The sequence below is a fragment of the Polypterus senegalus genome, chromosome 6 (assembly GCF_016835505.1).
Source record: "Polypterus senegalus isolate Bchr_013 chromosome 6, ASM1683550v1, whole genome shotgun sequence".
Lineage (NCBI taxonomy): Eukaryota > Metazoa > Chordata > Cladistia > Polypteriformes > Polypteridae > Polypterus > Polypterus senegalus.
This window is the reverse complement of record NC_053159.1, coordinates 68,765,485-68,789,584: the sequence shown is the minus strand read 5'-3', so window position 1 is coordinate 68,789,584 and position 24,100 is coordinate 68,765,485. Positions and strand designations below refer to the sequence as shown.

General features: G+C 35.6%; 1 protein-coding gene across 2 annotated transcripts in view; it reads left to right on the top strand.

Annotated features, from left to right (window-relative positions):
- Positions 1-24,100, top strand: part of si:ch211-45c16.2 (mitogen-activated protein kinase kinase kinase 13) — a 206,431-nt gene that overhangs the window by 71,876 nt on the left and 110,455 nt on the right. For both annotated transcript variants that reach the window (XM_039756275.1, XM_039756274.1), the window contains exons 2-4: positions 4,319-4,420; positions 19,678-19,873; positions 22,271-22,880. In XM_039756275.1, the coding sequence (XP_039612209.1) occupies positions 22,355-22,880 (526 nt within the window). In that variant the 5' untranslated portion in view covers positions 4,319-4,420; positions 19,678-19,873; positions 22,271-22,354. The remainder of the gene's footprint in view (positions 1-4,318; positions 4,421-19,677; positions 19,874-22,270; positions 22,881-24,100) is intronic.

The following is a 24,100-nucleotide window of genomic DNA, read 5'->3' as shown; positions in this document are numbered from 1 at the left end:
GCCTTATATTCTATATAAATATGGTATTTTTATAATGAAACCTTACAGGTGTTACTTGTTCATTTTTTATTGCCAAAATAAAATTCTGTAGGCTTATTATTCAGTGATCATAAAAATAATTAAAGAACTGAAATTATTTTAATACTTATTATTTATTTATTAATTTAAAAACTAATAAAATATGTATAGAAAATTATAATACATATTGCATAAAAGTAAATTACATTCTATTGATAATTACAAGCTGTCATATTGTTTAATTTTTTCTGTGATGTACTTCTCTAAAGAAAAACCTAATTTAAAAGTAGTTTTCACGTTTGTCCCAACAAAAAATATACATTGATATTTTAAGCAGATAAATGCTGCTTAAATGTAAAATATACATGAACATAGCTTTAAAAAATTTTAATCATTAATTACACTACATTTTTTTTTTGCTGTTAAAATACATATTTACTATATTTTTACAGTGTTTTGGTAATTTTTATATTCTCTTTTTCAGTGAATCATCTAGACCAGGGTTCTCAAAATCCGGTCCTAGAGGGCCACAGTGGCTTCAGGTTTCATTCTAACCCTTTTCTTAATTAGTGACCTGTTTTGGCTGCTAATTAACTTCTTTTGAATTAATTGTAATTGACTTGCTCTTGACGTCTCTGACCCCCTTAATTGTTTATTTTTCCTTAATTAGCTGCCACATAATAGTGAGATACAACGTGAACTAAAACATGACCAGCAAACTGTGTCCATCATACAGCATCTGAAAATAATGAAGGATGATGGTCTCAGGAATGCTGATCTGCTCATCTCCACAAAGATTTTTAACAGTGCTCTTAGAAAAGAGAAAATCAACAATTTTGGAAATGTATGCTATTGCACAACAAGAGCAGCAACAAGCCATGGAATTAAAGAACAGGTTTATTTAACAAGGAGCGCCTAATTAAGTAACTTCTTGGAGTGAAGTTGGTTGAAGTTTGAGGCCCTGACTTAGTTGGTCTTCTGTTGACTCACGCACTTCTTATTTTATTTCTGTTTGGGTGCCGTTTTAAGTAAAGAAATGAAACAATTCAGAGGAACGATGAACTAATTGAGGGAAATCAACCTTAAAAACCAAGTCAATGATAATTAATTCAAAAGAATTTAATTATCAGCAAAACAGGTCACTAATAAAGAAAAGGGTTAGAATGAAAACCTGCAGCCATTGTGGCCCTCAAGAATCAGAGTTTGAGAACCCTGACCTAGACCAGTGATTTTTAACCTTTTTTGAGTCATGAACCCCTTTAAGAATCTGATGAAAACTATGGACCCCCTTTCCCAGAGATGTTCACATAAACACTACTTTGAATGCAATGAATACAATGTACTTTATTTATCAAGACTTGATTATGTATGTCATATACAGTATGTATGAAACAAAGTATTATTAGACTTTAAAGTAAACAATCTAAAAAGAAATACTCCTTTTTTTAAGCAAAAGGTAATTGCAACTCATTATAATTATGAAATACAATTTGCTACTACTACTACATTTTCTACTACCATTACTACTACTACTACTCTAAATCAACTGTACCAGGCTGTATAGTGAATATAAATTTTTATCTGACCCTCACAGACCCCCTGAAACCCATCCATGGACCTTCTATGGACCTCAGGTTAAGAACCCCTAATCTAGACATTCCTAATTCTGGAGGTGTAATTATAAATATGGATTATCATTTTAATTCTGCAGTACTTGTTTTTTACCAAACCATATATTGCACTATACTCTCAAACAAAATATAAACACTGTACAAACCCTTGAAAAAGCCTCGCATCCATTAGATGTTCCTAAGATGTTTATGAAGGAGATATAAGCCTAACATTCTTAATAAATTTATAAGTAAAATAGACCAATTGCTCTTTCAAGCTATCAAGCCTTTTGTTTTCTAAACAACAATTTAAACATTGTGTTTATCTTTTTCTAATTGAAAATGTGAACTGCTGTACTAAACACGTGTTCACTCACTGTTAAAACTAAGAAAAGCACCATCCATTTTAATTCAAGGACAAAACAAAAATGTCTGAATTCAAAAAAGTAGCTTTTCCTGCTGCTTGTCTAATTGCACAGGATGACTCATTTCTTTTTCACGGTTTATTACTCCACTTTCTTTAATGTAAAGTCTAACATTCCACTCTTCTCTTTTTCTGGTAAAGTCTGCCTTGAGTTTAAGTGAGGTTAGAAGCAAAATAAAAAAAAGACTAGTACACTACCAGAACTACCGTAGTACCTTGCAAAAAAGAGCACAAAAACTAAGTTACCATAAAGCTTAGAAAAGTAGATTGTGAAAAAAATAGTTTTTTTGTAATGATCAATTTACTGATAAAGTGTTTATAAAGTGAAAATCGGGCAATTACATAAATGGCTACACAATCAGAATCTCACTAGTTGAAATTGATGGGCCACATCAAATAGCCTGCAGATGTATGAGTAATTTATAAGACAACTCAGTATAAGTGTCAATTTTATGAATCTTCTTTTTACTTGTCATAATTACCTCTATGTTCACTCACTATTCTGAGAGTAAATATAGAGGGGGTGAACTCCTACAAGCACTTTGGAGTCCACATCAGTGATAGGTTCGACTAGTCTTGTAACACAGAGGACCTATATAAGCAAGGGCAGCGCAGACTGTCTTTTTTTTTTTTTTTTGTCACATATTTTACAACACTACGATGACCAATGTGGTTTGCTGGGCAGGTAACATCACTTCAGGAGAAGCCCTGAATATATACCGAATCAACAGGCAAATTAAATTGGCACAATTAGTTTTTGGATGAACTCGGGACCCCCTGGATGTTGTAGCAAAGGAGTAACTTAAAACAAAACTGCATGCCATTGTGAACAGTGCTGCACAACCTCTCCCTGATGCACTAATGCTGAGGAGACTTTCAGCCAACAAATCAATCAGCAGAAGTGTGTCTAAAAATCCTACTGGGGCTCTTTTGTACCAACAGCAATATGCTGGCATAATGCCTCACTTGGTAGTCCAAGTCAGAAGTTTTGTTTCTTTTTATTATTTGGTGTATGTTCAGACTAGTGCGTGCGTGCATCTGTCTGTCTATCTAATCACATAATGTCAGTATTTGAAGTGACACACAGCAAACAGTATATGTTGCATAGCTTACCTGCTGAGATATTGCTGACTCTGAAACTGAATTAATACATAAATTACCCTCAAATACTAAAAATTACATTATCTTAATTTTATTTTATTTAGCAATGAAATTATTTTATTTGTAGAGTTCACTGTGTTGTTTACATAGCATATGCTAATTTTTAACTGTATAAATTAACTGTATAATTTGAAGTTGCATTAGATTAATAAATTTAAAGTGAATGCTTTCTCACACACACAGCATATAATGGAAAAGCTTAGAGTCAGAAATATAGCCTAATGTGAAAAACTGTCAGATTTGAAAGTAAAGGTTGGGATCAAGAGAAAACGAAAACCTAAATGGGAAGAAGAGGAGAACATGTGTAACCCCATTTGGCCACTGGCTGGGCCATATATTGTCCTAGTACCTGTATCTGTAACAATTTTTAACAGTAAGCCTCCCAACTTGAAGAGGTAGTTTGAATACATTTGTATTTTTTTTTTTCAACAGTCCATTCTTGCCTTTTGCTTTCGCAAATATAACTGACATTTTTCGACCTGAGGACAAAAGCTCTGCCAATGGAAAAATGAACAAAAATGTATTTTTGTCCCAAATATTTTGTATAGCACTGTTTTTGTATGTACAGTGTGTGTGTAGATATATAAATTATGAGATATGCTTCAACAGCACAAAAAAAGGTTTACTATCGTACTAGAACATATTTTCTTTCAAAATGTTGTAAGCTTGAAAAAAAGTTGGAAAGGATGACTCCCATCTGCATTCCCTATCTATGATGCCTCATATAACAGGTCAGGAATACACCAGTAAGCTGTAATTCTTGGCAATTTAATGATCATCTGGAACAGGAAGAAAAGCAAGTAAGAAATTTGAGAGAACAGAAAAAACGCAATCAGAAATTGGTGGTATGCCCAGAAAAGATGGTCTGACAGTAAGCAGAAAAAGACAATATTGGTGCATATATAGATTAAATTATACAATTTCCACATTGAGATATTATGATACTCTGAATGTGTAAAGTGTGCTGTATGTACTGATGTTTTTTAAAGGTTAGTAAGTTGTGTATTTTCCTTGAAATGATGATCTAAAAATATTAGACCAAGTCCCTTTTCAATTTTACAACCAAACTTCTTATTTTTCTCTGTCTATAATGTTTTACCAACAGATAATATTTGCCATAAACAACATAAGAAATAAACTACTCCCTGGATTACATGATGCAACAAGAGAAGGTGTGCAATTTTTACCGGAATGCCCCATCACCGAGGTAACTGTTTAAAATTGAAAAAAATGTCAATTACTACATGTAATTGTAACAACAAATTTTATCTGCTTTTCATAAGAAATCTAAATATTGACATTTTCGTATTGTAGGATTGTTGCTGCTGCTCCTGTTGATTTTTTGAGACAGTGAAGCAGACTTGGTACCGCATCAGTGTAGATACACAATCCCAACTGTTTTTGACCAGTTCAGGAATGATTTTGCTTGGGATGCACTCCTAGGGCTTTTTTGAATAACCATGAGTAATTTTACTTGGGTCTGTTTGCAGAAAGTTTACAATTGGTTTAGACTAACAGAACTCTATGTAGAATTAACTTTCCATATAGCAGCCTTGTACTGGTTTGGATGAGTAAACAGCCACATTTGTAGCTGTAAAGATGTTAATGTTGATACACAGGGACAAGTAAACAATTACATTTCAGACACTGGTTTGCTTTTGAAGATGTACTTCTGTATATCATAAGTATTTTTGTGGAATACGTTGTTTGTACTGTTTAGATTAGCATTTTAGTTCAATAGACAGTTTTTCTTTTTTATTTCTGAGATATAAATATGACGTTGAACTTGATTCTCCTTGTTCTATAATTTAAAAGTAATTATTTCTTTTGTTTTTAAATGACCTTTCTCCTTTTAAATTGGAATTACCTGTTTCACCACTAATATTGAAAATGGTTTTACTAAAATTTTAACCGGCATCATTAAGAAAACATTATTGCTTTTCTTGTATGCGAACACAATTACAAATCAAGCAAAAGTGGTTTTCTTGTTTTGGAGATTCTCAGTATAGCTGGTAATGTTGGCAGTAGATGACAATAATGCGTATTAGTGTTGACATGATGGCAGACTTTTAAAGTAATTTCATATTAATATTAGTTCATACACTTAATACAAACCGGATTCCAAAAAAGTTGGGACACTATACAAATCGTGAATAAAAACTGAATGCAATGATGTGGAGGTGCCAACTTCTAATATTTTATTCAGAATAGAACATAAATCACGGAACAAAAGTTTAAACTGAGAAAATGTATCATTTTAAGGGAAAAATATGTTGATTCAGAATTTCATGGTGTCAACAAATCCCAAAAAAGTTGGGACAAGGCCATTTTCACCACTGTGTGGCATCTCCCCTTCTTCTTACAACACTCAACAGACGTCTGGGGACCGAGGAGACCAGTTTCTCAAGTTTAGAAATAGGAATGCTCTCCCATTCTTGTCTAATACAGGCCTCTAACTGTTCAATCGTCTTGGGCCTTCTTTGTCGCACCTTCCTCTTTATGATGCGCCAAATGTTCTCTATAGGTGAAAGATCTGGACTGCAGACTGGCCATTTCAGTACCCGGATCCTTCTCCTACGCAGCCATGATGTTGTGATTGATGCAGAATGTGGTCTGGCATTATCTTGTTGAAAAATGCAGGGTCTTCCCTGAAAGAGATGACGTCTGGATGGGAGCATATGTTGTTCTAGAACCTGAATATATTTTTCTGCATTGATGGTGCCTTTCCAGACATGCAAGCTGCCCATGCCACACGCACTCATGCAACCCCATACCATCAGAGATGCAGGCTTCTGAACTGAGCGTTGATAACAACTTGGGTTGTCCTTGTCCTCTTTGGTCCGGATGACATGGCGTCCCAGATTTCCAAAAAGAACTTCGAATCGTGACTCGTCTGACCACAGAACAGTCTTCCATTTTGCCACACTCCATTTTAAATGATCCCTGGCCCAGTGAAAACGCCTGAGCTTGTGGATCTTGCTTAGAAATGGCTTCTTCTTTGCACTGTAGAGTTTCAGCTGGCAACGGCGGATGGCACGGTGGATTGTGTTCACTGACAATGGTTTCTGGAAGTATTCCTGAGCCCATTCTGTGATTTCCTTTACAGTAGCATTCCTGTTTGTGGTGCAGTGTCGTTTAAGGGCCCGGAGATCACGGGCATCCAGTATGGTTTTACGGCCTTGACCCTTACGCACAGAGATTGTTCCAGATTCTCTGAATCTTCGGATGATGTTATGCACAGTTGATGATGATAGATGCAAAGTCTTTGCAATTTTTCGCTGGGTAACACCTTTCTGATATTGCTCCACTATCTTTCTGCGCAACATTGTGGGAATTGGTGATCCTCTACCCATCTTGGCTTCTGAGAGACACTGCCACTCTGAGAAGCTCTTTTATACCCAATCATGTTGCCAATTGACCTAATTAGTGTTTATTGGTCTTCCAGCTCTTCGTTATGCTCAAATTTACTTTTTCCAGCCTCTTATTGCTACTTGTCCCAACTTTTTTGGGATTTGTTGACACCGTGAAATTTTGAATCAACATATTTTTCCTTTAAAATGATACATTTACTCGGATTAAACGTTTGATCTGTCATCTACGTTCTATTACAAATAAAATATTGACATTTGCCATCTCCACATCATTGCATTCAGTTTTTATTCACAATTTGTTTAGTGTCCCAACTTTTTTGGAATCCGGTTTGTATGTTACTACTTCTGTAACAGAAATTTTAAAAATATATATTTAAATATCTTCAGGAAGCTGAAATATCTTTAAAAGTACATTAATAAAAGCAATTTTTTGTCAACATTCTCATGTGGAAAATCCAATTTTAATAGAAAATCAGAATTAGAAGTTAACTCCATAATATTGAGGTAACAGATGGGAAATGTTACGTGAATCAAATAAAGAGGACATTAAAAATAATAATAATTCTTTACATTTAATGTAAAGCGCTTTATGTAGTGAGTTGGGAGCCACTTCAGTCACCACTAAAGTGTAGCATCCACCTGGATGATGCAGCAGCAGCCATTTTTGTGACCGTACATTCTCCACACATTAGTTGTTAGGTGGTAGAATGGTGTGATAGAGACAGTTAGAGACTGGGAATGATTAGGGGGTCAGAATGACTGGGCCGTGGTGGGCAATTAAGCCAACACATCGGGATACACCCTACTCTTTACAAAGGATGCCCAGGGATCTTTTTATGACCACAGAGGGTCAGGACCTTGGTTTAATGTCTCATCTAAAGGATGGTGCCATTTTTACAGAAATGTCTCCATCACTGTACTGGGGCATTACGATTCATGTTTAAATCATAGGGTAAGTGCCCCTTGCTGGCCTCACCAACACCTCTTCTAGCAGCAACCCAAGTTTTTCCTAGATGGTCTCCTAACCAAATGTTCGGGACCAAATGTCCTTAGCTTCAGGTGGGTTACCAGTTTTGAAGTGCATGTGATATGGCTGCTGTGTTTGCCTTTACTGTATTATAGATTCCATTAATTTGTCTGGTGATAATGCCACACTCTTGTGAATTGTATTTTTAATAGGAGACATGGATCACTTGTATTTAAAGTTTCTACTGAACATCAAGAAGAGGGTGATAATTTAAATTTGTCACTTAGTGGAGAGGATTCTAGCATTATGTTCAGCAAAATCATGGGAAAATAAACTAGAAAATTACATATTGCTTGTCTGTAAGATCTAATACACAAGCACAAGTGATGTTAAAACTGCTATGTTACTTTAATGGTATTACAGTTTTTTGGGCTGTCTTCTACTATACAGTCATGGACGCTTTTACAATTATACTTTAGAGGTAGGTGGCAACCCTGTTATCAAGATGAACAAAAATTCTATTTTATACATTGCATCACACACATTGTTGTAGAGGTCAGAGGTCACAAAGCAGTCTCAGTAAAATCTGGAATCTTTCTTGCATTGGTTGAACATTTCATTTTTAAAAAGTATAGGCTGCCCAGGCATGAATATGGAAAGCAGGTTTTACCATTTATATTTCTGTTTATTCCTATCTTTGATGTCTAAAATTTACAAGTACTGTAATAACATTTTGGAAGTTTTAAGTTAGATATCCTCATTTGCATTTTGACTCGTAAAAAAATATTACATTTTAGGTTTTTTAATGTTTTTGAATTCAATTTAATAAAAGTGTAATTAGATATATGGAATTCAGATTTCAGCCAAAATGTAATTACAGATATATTTTATTGAAAGCTTCATATGTGGCATATATATTATATATATTTGTGTTTGTATGTATAGTTCTTTGCATAAGTTTAGAAATTCCTAGCCAAATCACATATTTTGTTGAGATTCAAATTCCTTTAAATAATAGTAAATACAATTATGACCGCAAAATAAAATGATTCCAATTCATTAAAGAAATCTTAAATGTACATTTCATTTTCATAAACTGAAGAAATAATAAAACAAATGTGACATTTGCAGAAGTTTCAGTTGTTAAGTTCTCAGAACTTGTCATTAGTCTGTTTTCACTTAGCTCTTTGAGTGTTTGTTTGGTCAATAATTGTCATTAGGAATTGTCAGCTGATGAACATTCCAAAGCCTAATAAATTATTCGACTCTTAATGTTTTGAAATACCTAACATTCATGGGCTTATCTAATCAACTGACAAAGTGTCTCAAAGCAGGGGAATACTACAAAAAGATATCAAAGTACTTCCAGCTAACAATTTCTGTAGTCCAAAATGCCATTAAGAAGTGGCAATTCACAGTAACTTTACAGTAAGGCAAAGTAGAACCCCTTTATAACTGCATGGGACCCACAGACAGGCTTATCTGTGAAAGGAGTGGTGGTGCAACGTTATGTACACTACAAGTCAAAAGTATGGACACACCCATAAATGTTCATATTTTTGATAAAAATGTGTACCTTTTTTGTTAAGATAGTGTTATCTTGGTATATTTTTAAATCAATTTATTACTATTGTTTGTGATGGTTGTTACAGCATGAAAGGACTGATTTTTTATTTATTATTGACCTATGACTGCAAAGCCCTATTTTTAGCAGCCATTCCATCAGCATCCTTATGGCAAGCTCACTTAGCTTATTTTTAATTAGTCATGTATAAATGCTAATTCTTTAGTAGAGAAACATTTGTAATTGCATTAGCACTCCCAAAACTTGTTACTCTGTTCACTTGGGTTGTAAGGTACTGACATTCCTAAATTTCAATTCTGGGATTTCTGTTGCAGAAGACACCTCTGTTTTAGGAAGGAAACCACTAAGGACATGTAAGGTGTTTGTTTTTATTAAATGATTTTATTTAACTTGACTCCTCTGTCTGTCTGTTTTGTCTGGGTCAAATCTTGCAACTTATTTTAAACTCACTTTTGGTTAAGCAATTTTTTTCAAATTTGGCATATGTGTTCAGTATTGATAACAATATCAATCAATCAACATTTATTTATATAGCACATATTCATACAAAAAAATGTAACTCAAAGTCCTTTACAAAATTAATAGAAAATTAGAAGACACAATAAAAATAAACATGAGTCAACATTAATTAACATAGAATAAGAGTAAGGTCCGATGGCCAGGGTGGACAAAAAAAACAAAAAAAACTCCAAAGGCTGGAGAAAAAAATAAAATCTGTAGGGGTTCCAGACCAAGAGACCGCCCAGTCCCCTCTGGGCAATCTACCTAACATAAGTCAAACAGTCCTCTTTGTATTTAGGGTTTTCATGGAAGGACCTGATGGTGATGGTCACGTAGACTTCTGGCTTTCAGTCCATCAATGTTGGTGCATCATGATGCTTTGAGTAGGTGGTGGTGGCAGGCGCCACCACAAAGAAACCGGAAAAAGAAACAGAAGAGAGAGTAGGGGTCAGTATGGATTTTGGAGCCACTGTGAATAGTTATTATGAAGAATTGAACATACAGAGTATCAGTATTAAGTTAAAGTGAAGTTATAAAAAGTCCATGTTAAAGTAATGTGTTTTCAGCAGTGTTTTAAAGTGCTCTACTGTATTTGCCTGGCGAATTCCTATTGGCAGGCTATTCCAGATTTTAGGTGCATAACAGCAGAAGGCCGCCTCACCACTTCTTTTAAGTTTAGCTTTTGGAATTATAAGGAGACACTCATTTGAAGATCTAAGGTTACGATTTGGAATATAACGTGTCAGGCATTCTGATATATAAGATGGAGCGAGATTATTTAAGGCTTTATAAACCATAAGCAGTATTTTAAAGTCAATCCTGAATGACACAGGCAACCAGTGTAGTGACATCAAAACTGGAGAAATGTGTTCGGATTTTCTTTTCCCAGTTAGGATTCTGGCAGCTGCATTCTGCACTCGTTGCAAGTGATTGATGTCTTTTTTGGGTAGTCCTGAGAGGAGTGCGTTACAGTAATCTAGTCTACTGAAAACAAATGCGTGAATTAATTTCTCTGCATCTTTCAATGATATAAGAGGTCTAACTTTAGCTATGTTTCTTAAGTAAAAAAAATGCTGTCCTAGAGGTCTGATGAATATGCGATTTAAAATTCAGATTACAGTCAACGGTTACCCCTAAATTTTTTACTTCCGTCTTAACTTACAATAATACAATACAATAATCCGTCAAAACTGATGCAATTACGTAACCAATTTTGCCGTAATCAGTTGTTATGCAGTTCCAATTAACGCACACACAATGAAAGAGAAAGAATATAATGAGCTATAGGAGCACACAATTGAGAGACGCATGGGTAAAAGGAGTAGCCTTGATGATTACAGTGAGGAAGTATTGGCGTAAGCTTACTGTTCTCTCGTCGATATTTTTTTTTCGGAGCGACCGAGCGCTAATCCTATAAGAGCCTGAAAAGAAAAATAGAGACCAAAATATAATTGTTTTTAGTATTCAAATAAGATATATTATTTAATAGTTTTAAAGAGGCTTCCCATTAATGAGAAATGAGTAAAGAAGAATCATTTGAAGAAATGCTCAAAAACTTAAAAGCAAAAAATAAAATATATAAGAAATTTTTTTATGTAAAACAATTTTATTTACTTTAGTTATAAATACACTTAAAAGCAAAAAATAAATTTCTTCTTTAACCAAAATTTTCATGGTTATGTGACTAACTAAAATTGTAGGGCACACATAAATGAATTAATTTAGTCAATTAATAGAATAGCTGGTTTCATCATAAAATATAAAAAAAAATAGCAACATTGTAATACCCCACCATGCTAAATAAGTTTAAAAAATTGTTTGAATCGATTAATTTATGTGTGCCCCATGATTTAGTCTCATATAACCACGAAAGTTGTGATTAAAGAAAAAGTTATTTTTTGCTTTTTAGTGCATTTAATAACTATAATAAATAAAACCGTTTTATTAAAATTTTTTATATATATTTTGTTAAACTGAAGACTCTAGTTTACTTTTCCTCTTTTGTAGCTGTGCATCTGGGCTTTCCCCTTGATTTTCTGTTCTTGTTGTATTCGCTATACCCTTTTCTCACAAGATAGTAAAAGACACCTTTGTATGAAATCTTCAGTTTTTGCACAATCTGCCACATGGAATAACCTTCATTCTGCAAGAAAAAAAAACACAATAGACTGACTATATATATTTTTTTTCCAAAATGCTGTTTATATTTTTGTCATCTTTGAACCAAAATTTGCTTTTTTCCTTAAGCCTGGAACCTCCTGGATATCAGTCAGTAAATCTCTGTAAATTGCTAGTTAGTTTTATGATTAAAATAAAATGTAAGCTATACCCATACGTACTGCAATTCCTGGCTTTCCTTTCCTTGCAGATAAAGCAGATTACAAATAAGTGTAACAACCAATGTAAAGTTGGAATGATCCAAAAAAAACCATTAAAGGCTGAAAATTTTTTAGATCCTATGGCAATGTCCAAGTAAGCTGAATGACTTCCGGCCTGTCGCTCTGACGTCACATGTGATGAAGACCATGGAACAGCTGCTGCTTCACCACCTGAGGCCACAGGTCCGCCATGCCCTCTACCCTCTGCAGTTCGCATACCAGGAAAAAGGTGGGAGCGGAGGATGCCATCATCTATATGCTACACCGATCCCTCTCCCACTTGGACAGAGACAGTGGTGCTGTAAGAATTATGTTTCTGGACTTCTCTAGCGCCTTCAACACCATCCAACCTCTGCTCCTTAGGGACAAGCTGACAGAAATGGGAGTAGATTCATACCTGGTGGCATGGATTGTGGACTGTGTTACAGGCAGACCTCAATATGTGCATCTCGGGAACTGCAGGTCTGACATTGTGGTCAGCAACACAGGAGCGCCGCAGGGGACTGTGCTTTCTCTGGTCCTGTTCAGCCTATATACATCAGACTTCCAATACAACTTGGAGTCCTGCCACGTGCAAACGTTCACTGACGACACTGCTATCGTGGGCTGCATCAGGAGTGGGCAGAAGGAGGAGTATAGGAACCTAATCAAGGATTTTGTTAAATGGTGCGACTCAAACCACCTACAACTGAACACCAGCAAAACCAAGGAGCTGGTGGTGGATTTTAGGAGGACCAGTCCCCTCATGGACCCCGTGATTATCAGAGGTGATTGTGTGCAGAGGGTGCAGGCCTATAAATACCTGGGAGCGCAGCTTGATGATAATTTGGACTAGACTGCCAATACTGATGCTCTGTGTAAGAAAGGACAGAGCCGACTATACTTCCTTAGAAGGCTGGCATCTTTCAACATCTGCAATAAGATGCTGCAGATGTTCTATCAGATGGTTGTGGCAAGCACCCTCTTCTACGTGGTGGTGTGCTGGAGAGGCAGCATAAAGAAGAGGGACACCTCACGCCTGGACAAGCTGGTGAGGAAGGCAGGCTCTATTTCAGGCACGGAGCTGGACAATTTGACATCCGTGGCAGAGCGAGGGGTGCTGAGCAGGCTCCTGTCAGTCATGGAGAATCCACTGCACCCACTGAGCAGTATCATCTCCCGACAGAGGAGCAGCTTCAGTGACAGACTGCTGTCACTGTCCTGCTCCACTGACAGACTGAGGAGATCGTTCCTCCCCCACACTATGCGACTCTTCAATTCCACCCGGGGGGTAAACATTAACATTATACAAAGTTATTGTCTGTTATACCTGCATTTTTATCACTCTTTAATATTGTTCTTTATGTATGCTGCTGCTGGAGTATGTGAATTTCCCCTTGGGATTAATAAAGTATCTATCCATCTAATGTGTGTTGTTTGGATGCAAGAGAAAATTTGTGAAGATGAAAGAAATACTGTAATAGCAATGTACTGTATGCCAGGAAAAAGTCTAGTGATGGAAATAATTGTGAAACCATTTGGTGCTATATATTTGGGAAGATATTCCACAGCCGAATCCACTGACTTTCAACAGTTTATGGGAAGTTAAGCTCATGTTAAAATTTAATACATTACAGCATGGCTTGAACAGAGACAAGAGTTTTATAGCCAGATATGAAGACTGTTTGCATCTCTCAGACTGACACAGACAACCTGACTACAGATCTGCATTGTTTTGAAAAACTTCACAAACTTCAAAGGACTTTATTGGACAGTTATCTTATCTAAAGATCTTGACCATACATTGTTCTTCTATCTCCTGTTAAATTAATCTTAGCCTGAATGAACCTATTAATTTTTTACATTTAAGAGTTTTCATTCAAAAATTTACCATTGTTGTTTCTTGTCCTAGTGTGTGGATATAAACTCAGGGAACTTCAGTTTCTGTATTACATCTTGCCTGAAGAAGGGGCCTGAGTTGCCTCGAAAGCTTGCATATTGTAATCTTTTTAGTTAGCCAATAAAAGGTGTCATTTTACTTGGCTTTTCTTTACATACGAGTAAGACATTGTTCTTTTGACACATTTATTCACTTCTTTTTAATTGTTTCTTCAAAGTCTTGCAACAATAATAATTTCATTCAATGACAATATATTTTACTAGTAATTATCTATTTATTTGAACAAATGAGCCAATGACTTTTGTTTTAGAAACTTGAAGGTGCAAGTAAGAGAAATGCTCTTGAATATTTTACAAAAAAGGTGTAGAACTGAAGGTGAGAGGGCAGATGTGATGCACACAAGCACCTTCATAGTAAATGCATTCAACTCTTCTGTTTGAAATTTATTATGAGCAGGATTTTCATATACTTTAGTCAAAATCTCACCTTCAGCAAGTCAATGTTTTCCCCTACAGTAGTACTAAAATATTTGAAACTATTTTTACAAAAATCCATTCTGTCTTTCAATGTACATTCTTATATACAAAGTGCAAAGAATAGTATTGTATACACTATATGGAGGCTATTCAAAATGAATATGCAACTGTTGTTGTTCAAAGCAATTTAAAATATTGGAAATCATAAATAATAATCCATCAATCCATTATCCAATCTGCTTTATCCTAACTACAGGGTCACGGGGGCCTGCTGGAGCCAGTTTCAGCCAGCACAGGGCGCAAGGCAGGAAACAAACCCTGGGCAGGGTGCCATCCCACCACAGAAAAATAATCATGCTTATGAAAAAAGATTAGTGAATTTATTAGTGAATGTTTACTGGATTTACTACATATAAATCTCTCATAGGAAAAAACCTTATAAATTTGTAAATGTAGTGTTTTATGCTTTGATATGAACAGTTTCATTTTAAAATGGATTTACTCAAAATGGTGTTTATCCCAAAATATAATATGTAATATCAGCATCATGCAAGGCTTAAAAAAAAAAAAAAAAGTAATCGTTCAAATAATAGACGCAACCCGATAAACTCTGCTTCTGTATTCTATTTATAGTTGAATCTCTGTAGCATGATGCATTAGTTGTAATTACAAATGCTAATTGTTATACTGAAATATACTTAAAGCAGTTGATTCTAATTTTATTAAACTAAGCCTATAACTTCACAGAACTCTGCAATCTATTGCAATACCTGGATTTGCTTTCTTGCTTATTTTGAAGTCTGAATCTTAAATGGAAAAAAAAAGTCAACCACACTCTGACAGATAACCATTATCTGTATACCTGGCCTTTGAGATTAGTGAGCGGAACAATGTTCTATATAGTGGTTATTGCTGTAAGAATCTTTCACCAAAAAATCAAACATTTGTGGATGGCAAAGATGTGGAAGCCGTAAAAGCTTGCTTCCATAGTAAGATTAAAAAAAAAAAAAAGTCCATGTTATATTTTTGTTCTCCTGTATTGCCCACATTTTCCCTCCTTGACCCTTATTTCCTGGCAAACCTTTTGGCAGTATCCCCGAAGCCTAATGCAAGTTCATTTGACATGAAGGTTCATTCTATTGATAGATTTTTTATTTTAAAATAAGCACGGGATTATCATGTTTTCGTTCACGTAATATTTGCTAAACAGAATTATGTTTCTTTATAGTGAATCTAATAAATGTATAATTTACAGTATTAAAAATATTTAAAATTATTGACTATTTGTTGCACCCTATAAGGAGTCTCTTTATTGATGTTTGTTCTTTTATGAACTGGGGCTTTATTACTTTAAGATGGCAGAATGCTGTCAGAATTAGGAAAGATTTTTCATTTTGTTGGGTTCTGATATGGCTTACTGAAGCCATCTCTGATATTTTGGGCTTGTTTAAATAGTTTATTTTCATTTGTTGATGCACAGTATTACATCGAGGGATAGAATGCTATTTAGCACGCACTTTAAGTAAATGATGGCTGTGTTCTATAGGGATTTGCCATAAGTCTTTCGAAAACAAACTTGCAGTTAGTGCACAAAGACCAAAATTTAAAAGAAAAAGGACAGATGAACAAGCAATTAGTGACTTGCTGGATTCGTTTTTGATGGATCTTTGAACAACAGGCTGAGTGATGGTTCTGAGGCTAGGGATCTACGTTTTCTATTGGAAGGTTGCTGGTTCTAATTCTGTAAATGCCAGGAGTGATTCCACTCTGTTTGGGCCCTTGAGCAAGGCTCTGAACCTGCAATTGCTCCATCCTGGCTATAATGTTAACCTACATCCAGCCCTGATCCTTGAACCTGTGTGGGACTGGCTCATTCCATTGTTTAGAATACGGCAGGAACGTCTTTTTTTTATCTGTACAGATGCTTCACACTTCCCTCTCCCATCAAGAAGACAGAAACACCTTGTAAACAGTAATTTTGTTCTTATTTAACAGTGTTTCCTGTGTTGTATGATGAGTGGAGAAGGGAGGGCTTGTTTAGAACTTATTTTGCATGGCTACAGCACATGGCTAAATACATATGCTAACAAGCAATGCACAGCTGCAATACCAGAGCACTTTATATATCTTATGGCAGTACAGATATCCATCAGTGTACACCCATGGTCTGTAGCTGGTGCCTTATCTTATTTCTGTCCTATTGCACCGTCTGCTTTCTAAACAAAAACTGATTACGCTTCCAGCCATATAAGGCTATAGTACATCTCTAAATTGTAATACATAAATGTATTTAACAGTTATGTTAAACAGATGTTACAGATATATATGAATGTACTCATTATATGTCAATGTCTGGTTTCTTTCTAAGAAAGAAGTACACTGTACTGTATAATATTTTGCTTTCAGTTTGATGACATATTATACACCAGCTGCTTGTTCCAGGCTTATTCACTCGTGACTGTGTCTGTTTTATATTTCGTAGCTCCTATATTTTAGTAAAAGCAAGTGCATCATTAAATTAAAACAAGGTGCTATGAACAGTGTAGCAGGTCAGTAAAGAAAAGTGGTGTGAAGACTCATGAGGACACTGATTCCCCTTGAAGACAGAGGATGATTTGGAGGATTTGAGGTTAACATGGTCCATTCTTAAAGAAACAATGAACAGTAGGACCATTAAACAGCTGCTAATGTATGTATGTCAGTCCGCTGCTCAGCCCTCTTTTTCTTGAAGGGGCATCCCTGTCCTCACGAGTTTTCACATCATACAGTTTCCCCCTTCAGAGACTCACTTTTGTTGTGTTGCTATGCAAACGTAACTTTTTAAACAATATGGAAGTGGCAAAGCAGTTAACGTTACCGCATGCTATTTTGGCTATCCCTAAATGTTGAACAAGGAGGATTACTTAAATATGGGTGATATAGTTACATCTTATGTTGAACAACATATTTGACCTCTCCCCTATAATAATTGAGAGAGACACATATTAACTTGTGTCCCAAGTGCCAGAAAATAAATGTACTTGTACTCATAATCTCATTATGGTCAGCTAATGTACCTATCAAATTAACATGCTGCAAATTTTTTACATTTTTGAAAACACATGCTGTGTGGAAGGCTGGGGTACTGAACAGATCACAACATCATGCATGTCTGAAGCAGAATGACAATGATCTTACAATACCCATGCTTGAAAGTTCTGCCCATGGCTCATACAGTTCTGTGATGTCAGGCTGGCCATGCAAAGCATCATAGGGCCCTGGGAAAGAAAATGTTTGCTTAAGCTAGCCATACAGTAAGTTTCCAGGGAAATATTCAGCAAGTAAGGTTAATGGTGAATATAGCATATTCGCTGCACATAACACTTTGGTGAATTTCTCCAATAAATGTTAATTATTCTGTTGTGTGGAAAATAATTTTTATTATATTTGCAGATTTCCCTATTAATTTTGAATTAATTTACAAACTTTAAACTGTTTTGATGTGAGTTAATTTTGTGCAGCAATGCCTTGCATTATGTCATGTAGGAAGTGACTTCCAAAGCCCAGGTGCAGTGCAATGTATGAAAGCCTTTTTATTTTACTCAGTTGGGGATGGTTTCTTGAAGCCAATTTTAATAGTTAAGTCTAATTTACACAGTTTAGTTTCATGGTGGCTAGTTTCATGGTGGCTCTGAGGATAGGGATCTCTGCATTTGGGAGGTTTCTGGTTCAAATCCTGCAAGTGCTAGAAGTGTTTCCAAGCCATTGGTGCCTTGAGCAAGGCCCTTAACCTGTAATTACTTTGTCCTGGGTATGATAACCTGAATCCAGCCCTGCAAGCAGGTCCTCCAATTTGCAGGAAGAACCCAGGGGTTAGTGGCAGGATTGGCACTGCAGCCACCATAATAAACCTTACACTGTTACTGTACATTCCATTCTAACTACTGTGGTGATGAGGTGTCACCTGTTTCACTGCTGTGCTCAGGTCCTAATTTGGGATCCTGAGGTGGTTCTTAGTGGCGACATACTTTATCAGTGCATACTCCCAACCTCAGTGAACAACAGGAAATCAACTGCTCTACTGGTGGTATTTTGTGTACCTGAAATCGAGGGTTGAAATTTTAACTTTTTTTTTGTCTGAGAAGTTAAGTGATACCACTTATGATTAAAATGCTGTGAAATTATAGGTAAAACAAACCAACTAAAAATAGTTTAATTTGGGTAATGAAGATTTTAAACATACTTTTATGTCACAGTTTCATTATTAAGCTAATATAAAAATTGCTTAGCATTTTAATTACTTTAAATATGTGGTTTGTTTTTTGTTTTTTGTTTTTTTAATACAAACTGCAACCATATTTTCAGTTTTGGCAACCAAATGCTGCCGCCTGTTTGCTTAGCCTGGCAACCACTTTCAAAGTTAGTTTTGTGACCTAAACCATTACAAAAGTACGTATAGAATCAGAATCATTTTTTGCAGATTAAAAAAACGATATAACCTTAATTATATTGTTCCTTCGATCTAGGTTTCAAAATTTGCAAGAAAGGTAGCAGGTGCACAAGTAAAAGAAACAGTGAGTACTTGGTGAAATATTCAAGAGAGACACTATCCATTTTAAACAGTGTACTTAAGAAAGAATGTCATTATTCTTAATGTAGGTTTGCAGATCTATTGCTGCCTTCTCATCCTCCTGAGCCATTAAATCCCTACTCTTTTTATGCAACTTTAAAATAACACAGTACTTCACTGTGGAAGCCCCCAGCATTGAAGGTGCTTCCTGGAGATTTCCACATTATATTCACAATGTCACTTTATTAATTACTAAGTTGTATCAGTTTTCTTTTCCAAAAAATTGAAAACTACCAATTCCTCTTGCCTGTAGACATAGTTTAGTTTAGAAAAAACAGCGTAAAGTTTGCATTCAGCTCAGAATTAACAACTTTGTAAGACACCATTATGCACTTTGTCATTGTATGGAAAGTTTAATTCAGGTTTGATTTTCAATGCCCTAAACAAGTGAAAATGATTTTCAATATACACTAGAATCCTGATTATCCGTGCCTCAAAAATTCAAGGCTCTACACTATCTGAAGTGAGCCTGTAAGTGTATACTACTTTTCTTACAATTCATAAAAGCTTTGCTGTGAATATTGTACTGAGTGCAAATATACTATACTCTTAACCATGACTGTGCTGAGTGAGCGGTTGAGGAAGTTGGTGATTGAGAACTTGACTCACTCAACCCTCCCCAACTTCATCCCTTGGCTGTTGTCATTGTGTTGCAACCATTGATTGTGTACATATGCTCTTCTGTTTCATTCACTTAGGACTTTTATGTTTATGGGACGATGAAGACAGCATAGAAGTTTCATGCAATATTTCTCATACGGATGGTGTAGATGCCATCAAAACGATACTTATGTAAATTGAACAGTTGGAATACATTACACCTGCTGACATTTTGATGCTGAGGTGACTTTGGAACATTGCAGCAGAGAAGTGAGGAATATTAAATTCACCAAGGTATGAAAATATCTTTAAAAATGATACTGTACCATATATATTGGCAAAATGTTTTAAAAAATGTTTTAAACAAAAAAATTATAGCTTCAAAACTGGTCTGTGATTTTGACATACTCCAAATAAATATGGCAAAACATAACTCTAACACTAGGGAGTTTTGGTAATTCTTACATATATTTATTGCATATGTTTACCATGGTTTTTAAAGATATATATATATATATATATATATGTGAATATCTGTTTTTGCTTCACAATATGGTACATATTGACCATAATTGATGTAACTGCCAAAAACCATAGTGATTCCAACAAAGATTATGATTTAGAATATTCTAGCTTGTGTGATCTCTCCACTTTCCATATTTGACTACTTTGTCAGTCACTGCAGCCTGTAATTCTCCCCCTCCACTTCCATGAAAAAAAATTGAGATGGCATATGTAAAAAATAAAACTATATTAGGTGGCGGCATTAAAAGGGAAGTGATGCATATGAGGAATGACGGCAAAATGGTTTGTGAAAAGGAAGGTACAAGTGCTAAATAAAAAAACAAAAAAGTGTACTCCTGTTTAATGTTTGTTAATGTAATGTCATAAAGAGACTCAGAAAACTTATTGAGGTTCTATTTTTATTTTAAATGCATGGAATTTTGAGATTTGTTTTATATTTGTTACTATAATCTAAAATGTATATAGTAAAGAAATGAAAATCTTTAAAGGAATTACTACACCTGGTTGGGAATCAGTATGATTTTTAGCATACAGTCAGTAAAAAAAAAGTATTCGTTTTTGATTTAACACTTCAAAAATCACAGTTACTTATACAATAATGTGCATGTCTCTGCTTGTTCATCTGTTTTTGTTTGAGGCTGAAACCAGGTCTGGACTGAACATAACCTCTCCTTTACATTAGGCCAGTTTACAATTACTAAACATACGAGATTAGATGTCACATACAATTCCACCAAGAGAACAACTAAACTAATATGCAAGCATGTATTGGGAATGTTTCATATAGGAAGCATTCAGGCCTCATCTCACTCTCAGTACAGAGGGGGCACAAAAAAAAAAGATCTAAAGAGGTCCTTTCACTTAATTAACCTTTTGAGCCTTTGAATTAATGTGCTTTTCATGTAACAATCTCTGTTCATTGTGTTACTTTTGCAACGTACATCAAGTTTAAACTCCTTTTTTGGAATGACCGCCATTAATGTTGCTTTCTAGTAAAGTTAAAGTGCCCTTCTAATTTGAATAATTTGTGTGTACATGTATATACTGTATATAAATATATACTGTATACATATAATTTAGAAATATATGATAACTGGCTTTCATTTACACTTTGGGGTAAGCAGTTCAGGGAACCACTTCATTTCTAAATGAGAGCCTCATAATTTTCTCAGAAGCCATTAATTTACTTGCTCACATAGTGATCAGTACATGATTCCTGTCATGTGCTTTCATTCAGAGCACCACAATTCCCCATTTTGTAAACACACACTTTTTACTTTTCTGTTGTTTGAATTTCAGAACTAGTGTAGTGTGTGCTTACTTGATATAAACAAAGTTTTAAGCAAAATCTGATAGTTTCACCACACTCCAGCTAGAAAAGATTTTAAGATGCATTGAGTAGTGGGATCGTTGCTTACTGTTCTACATAACTTCCAGGTAAAGTTATGAAAAAAACTCCATAGATACTTTATTTAAACCAAATATAACAATATAAACAGATGTATAATGCAGTATAGCTCTAGTGTTTACCATTTGCTGACACACAAACTTAACTATATTACTTGAAAAGCAACCATGGTGTGGATTAATGATTGCAGTAGATTTCAATGAACAGCAAAAAAAACTTCTAATCATTTTGCATTTGAACAGGATCACTAGGCATAATTTATTCAGACTGCTGAAAAATGAAATTATTTTTCTCAATAGTTTGCTGCGGTCAAGATGCTTACTGCTGAAATAATATGACTCACTTTTCCAGAATGTTTTTTGTAAGCCTTTCTCTCTCTCTCTCTCTCCTTGCTTATTCAATGTGTGTCTTTTCAGTTTATCGTAATTTTTCTTGTGTTCTCCTTTTAAGTTGCTTACTTCGTAGCCATTTGAAGCAGCTCTGATGTGTGTGCCCCAGCAATAGCTGAAAGCTATGTACCTTAAGTTCTTCAAAACACACTCTCTGCTTGCATGGGTTTTCTTGCACATCCTGTATACATTCTTGTTAAGTTATGTGACAAATCTAAAGTGACCTTGTCAGTACTGGGGTTTATGGGTTACTATTCTTACTTATAGTATATACTGGAAAACCTAAGTGGTCCATTGCTGTTGTGTTTTTTTTTTTTTTTTTAATAATTATAGTCATGTTTAACTATATTACTTTACGTCAAATTTTAGGTTCTTTCCTGTCTGCAGAAACTGGACTGTAATTTAAAACCCAGGAAAAGAATTTGAGCCTTGTGCTTTCATGTACCGTTTCCTATGCACACCCATTTTACGATGAGCAGTCCCTCGGAGGTGCTGAACTGGTCCTCCACTCCAAACCTGATTGTCAACACACTAAAGGAGGAATTCTTACTAAGCTCTGGTGATCCATTAAGCAAAGATGCATCAGGTACCCTTCTACATCTGCCTCCTGAGATAATTGAAGATTTGCCTCCAGTACATCAAGACGACTTGGTTCTAGGTGGCAGTCCATGTACAACAGCTCTTACTAGTGTGAGTGAGGACTTGTCTCGTGAACAACAACAGTTTGATAACAGTGTTCTCCAGCTTCAGGAAAATGAAGATCTGGAGAATTCTCTCCCTCAGGAGTATACTGGGGGAAGTGAAGATTGTGGGACCACTCATACTAATGCTACACATACCACTGATGACATCAAACTTCATTTTCATAGGTCAGGAAATGGAGGTGGAGGATTTTTAGATGGCCTCTTTGGCTGTCTTCGACCAGTATGGAATATAATTGGAAAAGCCTATTCCACAGATTACAAATTGCAACAGCAAGGTATGTGTAAAGCATGAACTACAAAGTTGTCTAGAATTTATTTTAAAGAATGAAACAATCTTAGGCAATGAATTATTTTCCATAAAGGTAAAAAAGAAAAAAACTTAGTCAATGAACATGTCTTTGAACAAATGTAGGGTTTTGAGTGATTGTATTTAAATTTTGTAACATAACCCTTATAACACTATACTCTTCTCCTCTCACCCTATAAAAGTAAGATAATATCCAATACGTATATTGTCCCACGCAAGCCTAGATCATCATCATACATACTCAGTGTATTCATTAGATGAACGGTAAAAAAGTAAGAGCGAGGAGAGGGTAACTTATTGAGGCACACAGGCAAAACCACAATAGCACGCGGGCTCGATGTACTGTAGTGGCCAACTCGATCTGAATTGCGCGATCACATTCGAAAAAATATTTCTTCTCAAGTTCTATTTAGTCCATATGTGTCAAACTCAAGGCCCACAGGCCACATCCGGCCCGCCGTGTAATTATATCCGCCCGCAGATCATTTTATGTACTGTATTATTGTTATTAATGGCCCGGGGATATGAAGCACTGGTAACACAATAAACTACAGATCCCATAATGCAGCGCTTCAGCTGCCTTGCCGAAAACTTGCCGCGTTAATCAAGTCTAGCTTATGATGTTGCAAGTTATTGTGAAGCTAGCCCACACGATGCCGAAGAGAAAAGGTGATTCTGAACATAGAGCCTTTAAAAACCGATGGGAGGCTGAGTATATGTTTACTGACATTGCCGGTAAACCCGTGTGTCTCATTTGTGGAGCTAATGTGGCTGTAATTACAGAATTTAATCTAAGACGGCACTATGAGACAAAACATCAAGATAACCTGAAAGACCTGAATGCAATGCACGAGATACAGAAAGCAGAAGAGTTAAAGAAGAATCTGACACTTTAGCAGACGTTTTAACCCGTGCAAAATCACAAAGTGATTTCAAGTGAAGCTACTTTTATGGGAGACACAAATGCACCAGTGTAACTTGCCCCACTTTCCCTGTTGCCAAGTAATGTTGAACCAAGTCGGCAGAACGGTGTTCCCAAATACGCACTTTGCTGATAAACTGAGCGCACTGAGTTCGCACGGCGCTTTGGTGACTTTGAAGAACAAAAAAAGAATTTTGAGTTGTTTCGCAACCCATTTGCCGTCGATGTGGAAACTGCACCTGTGCAGATTCAGATGGAGGTGATTG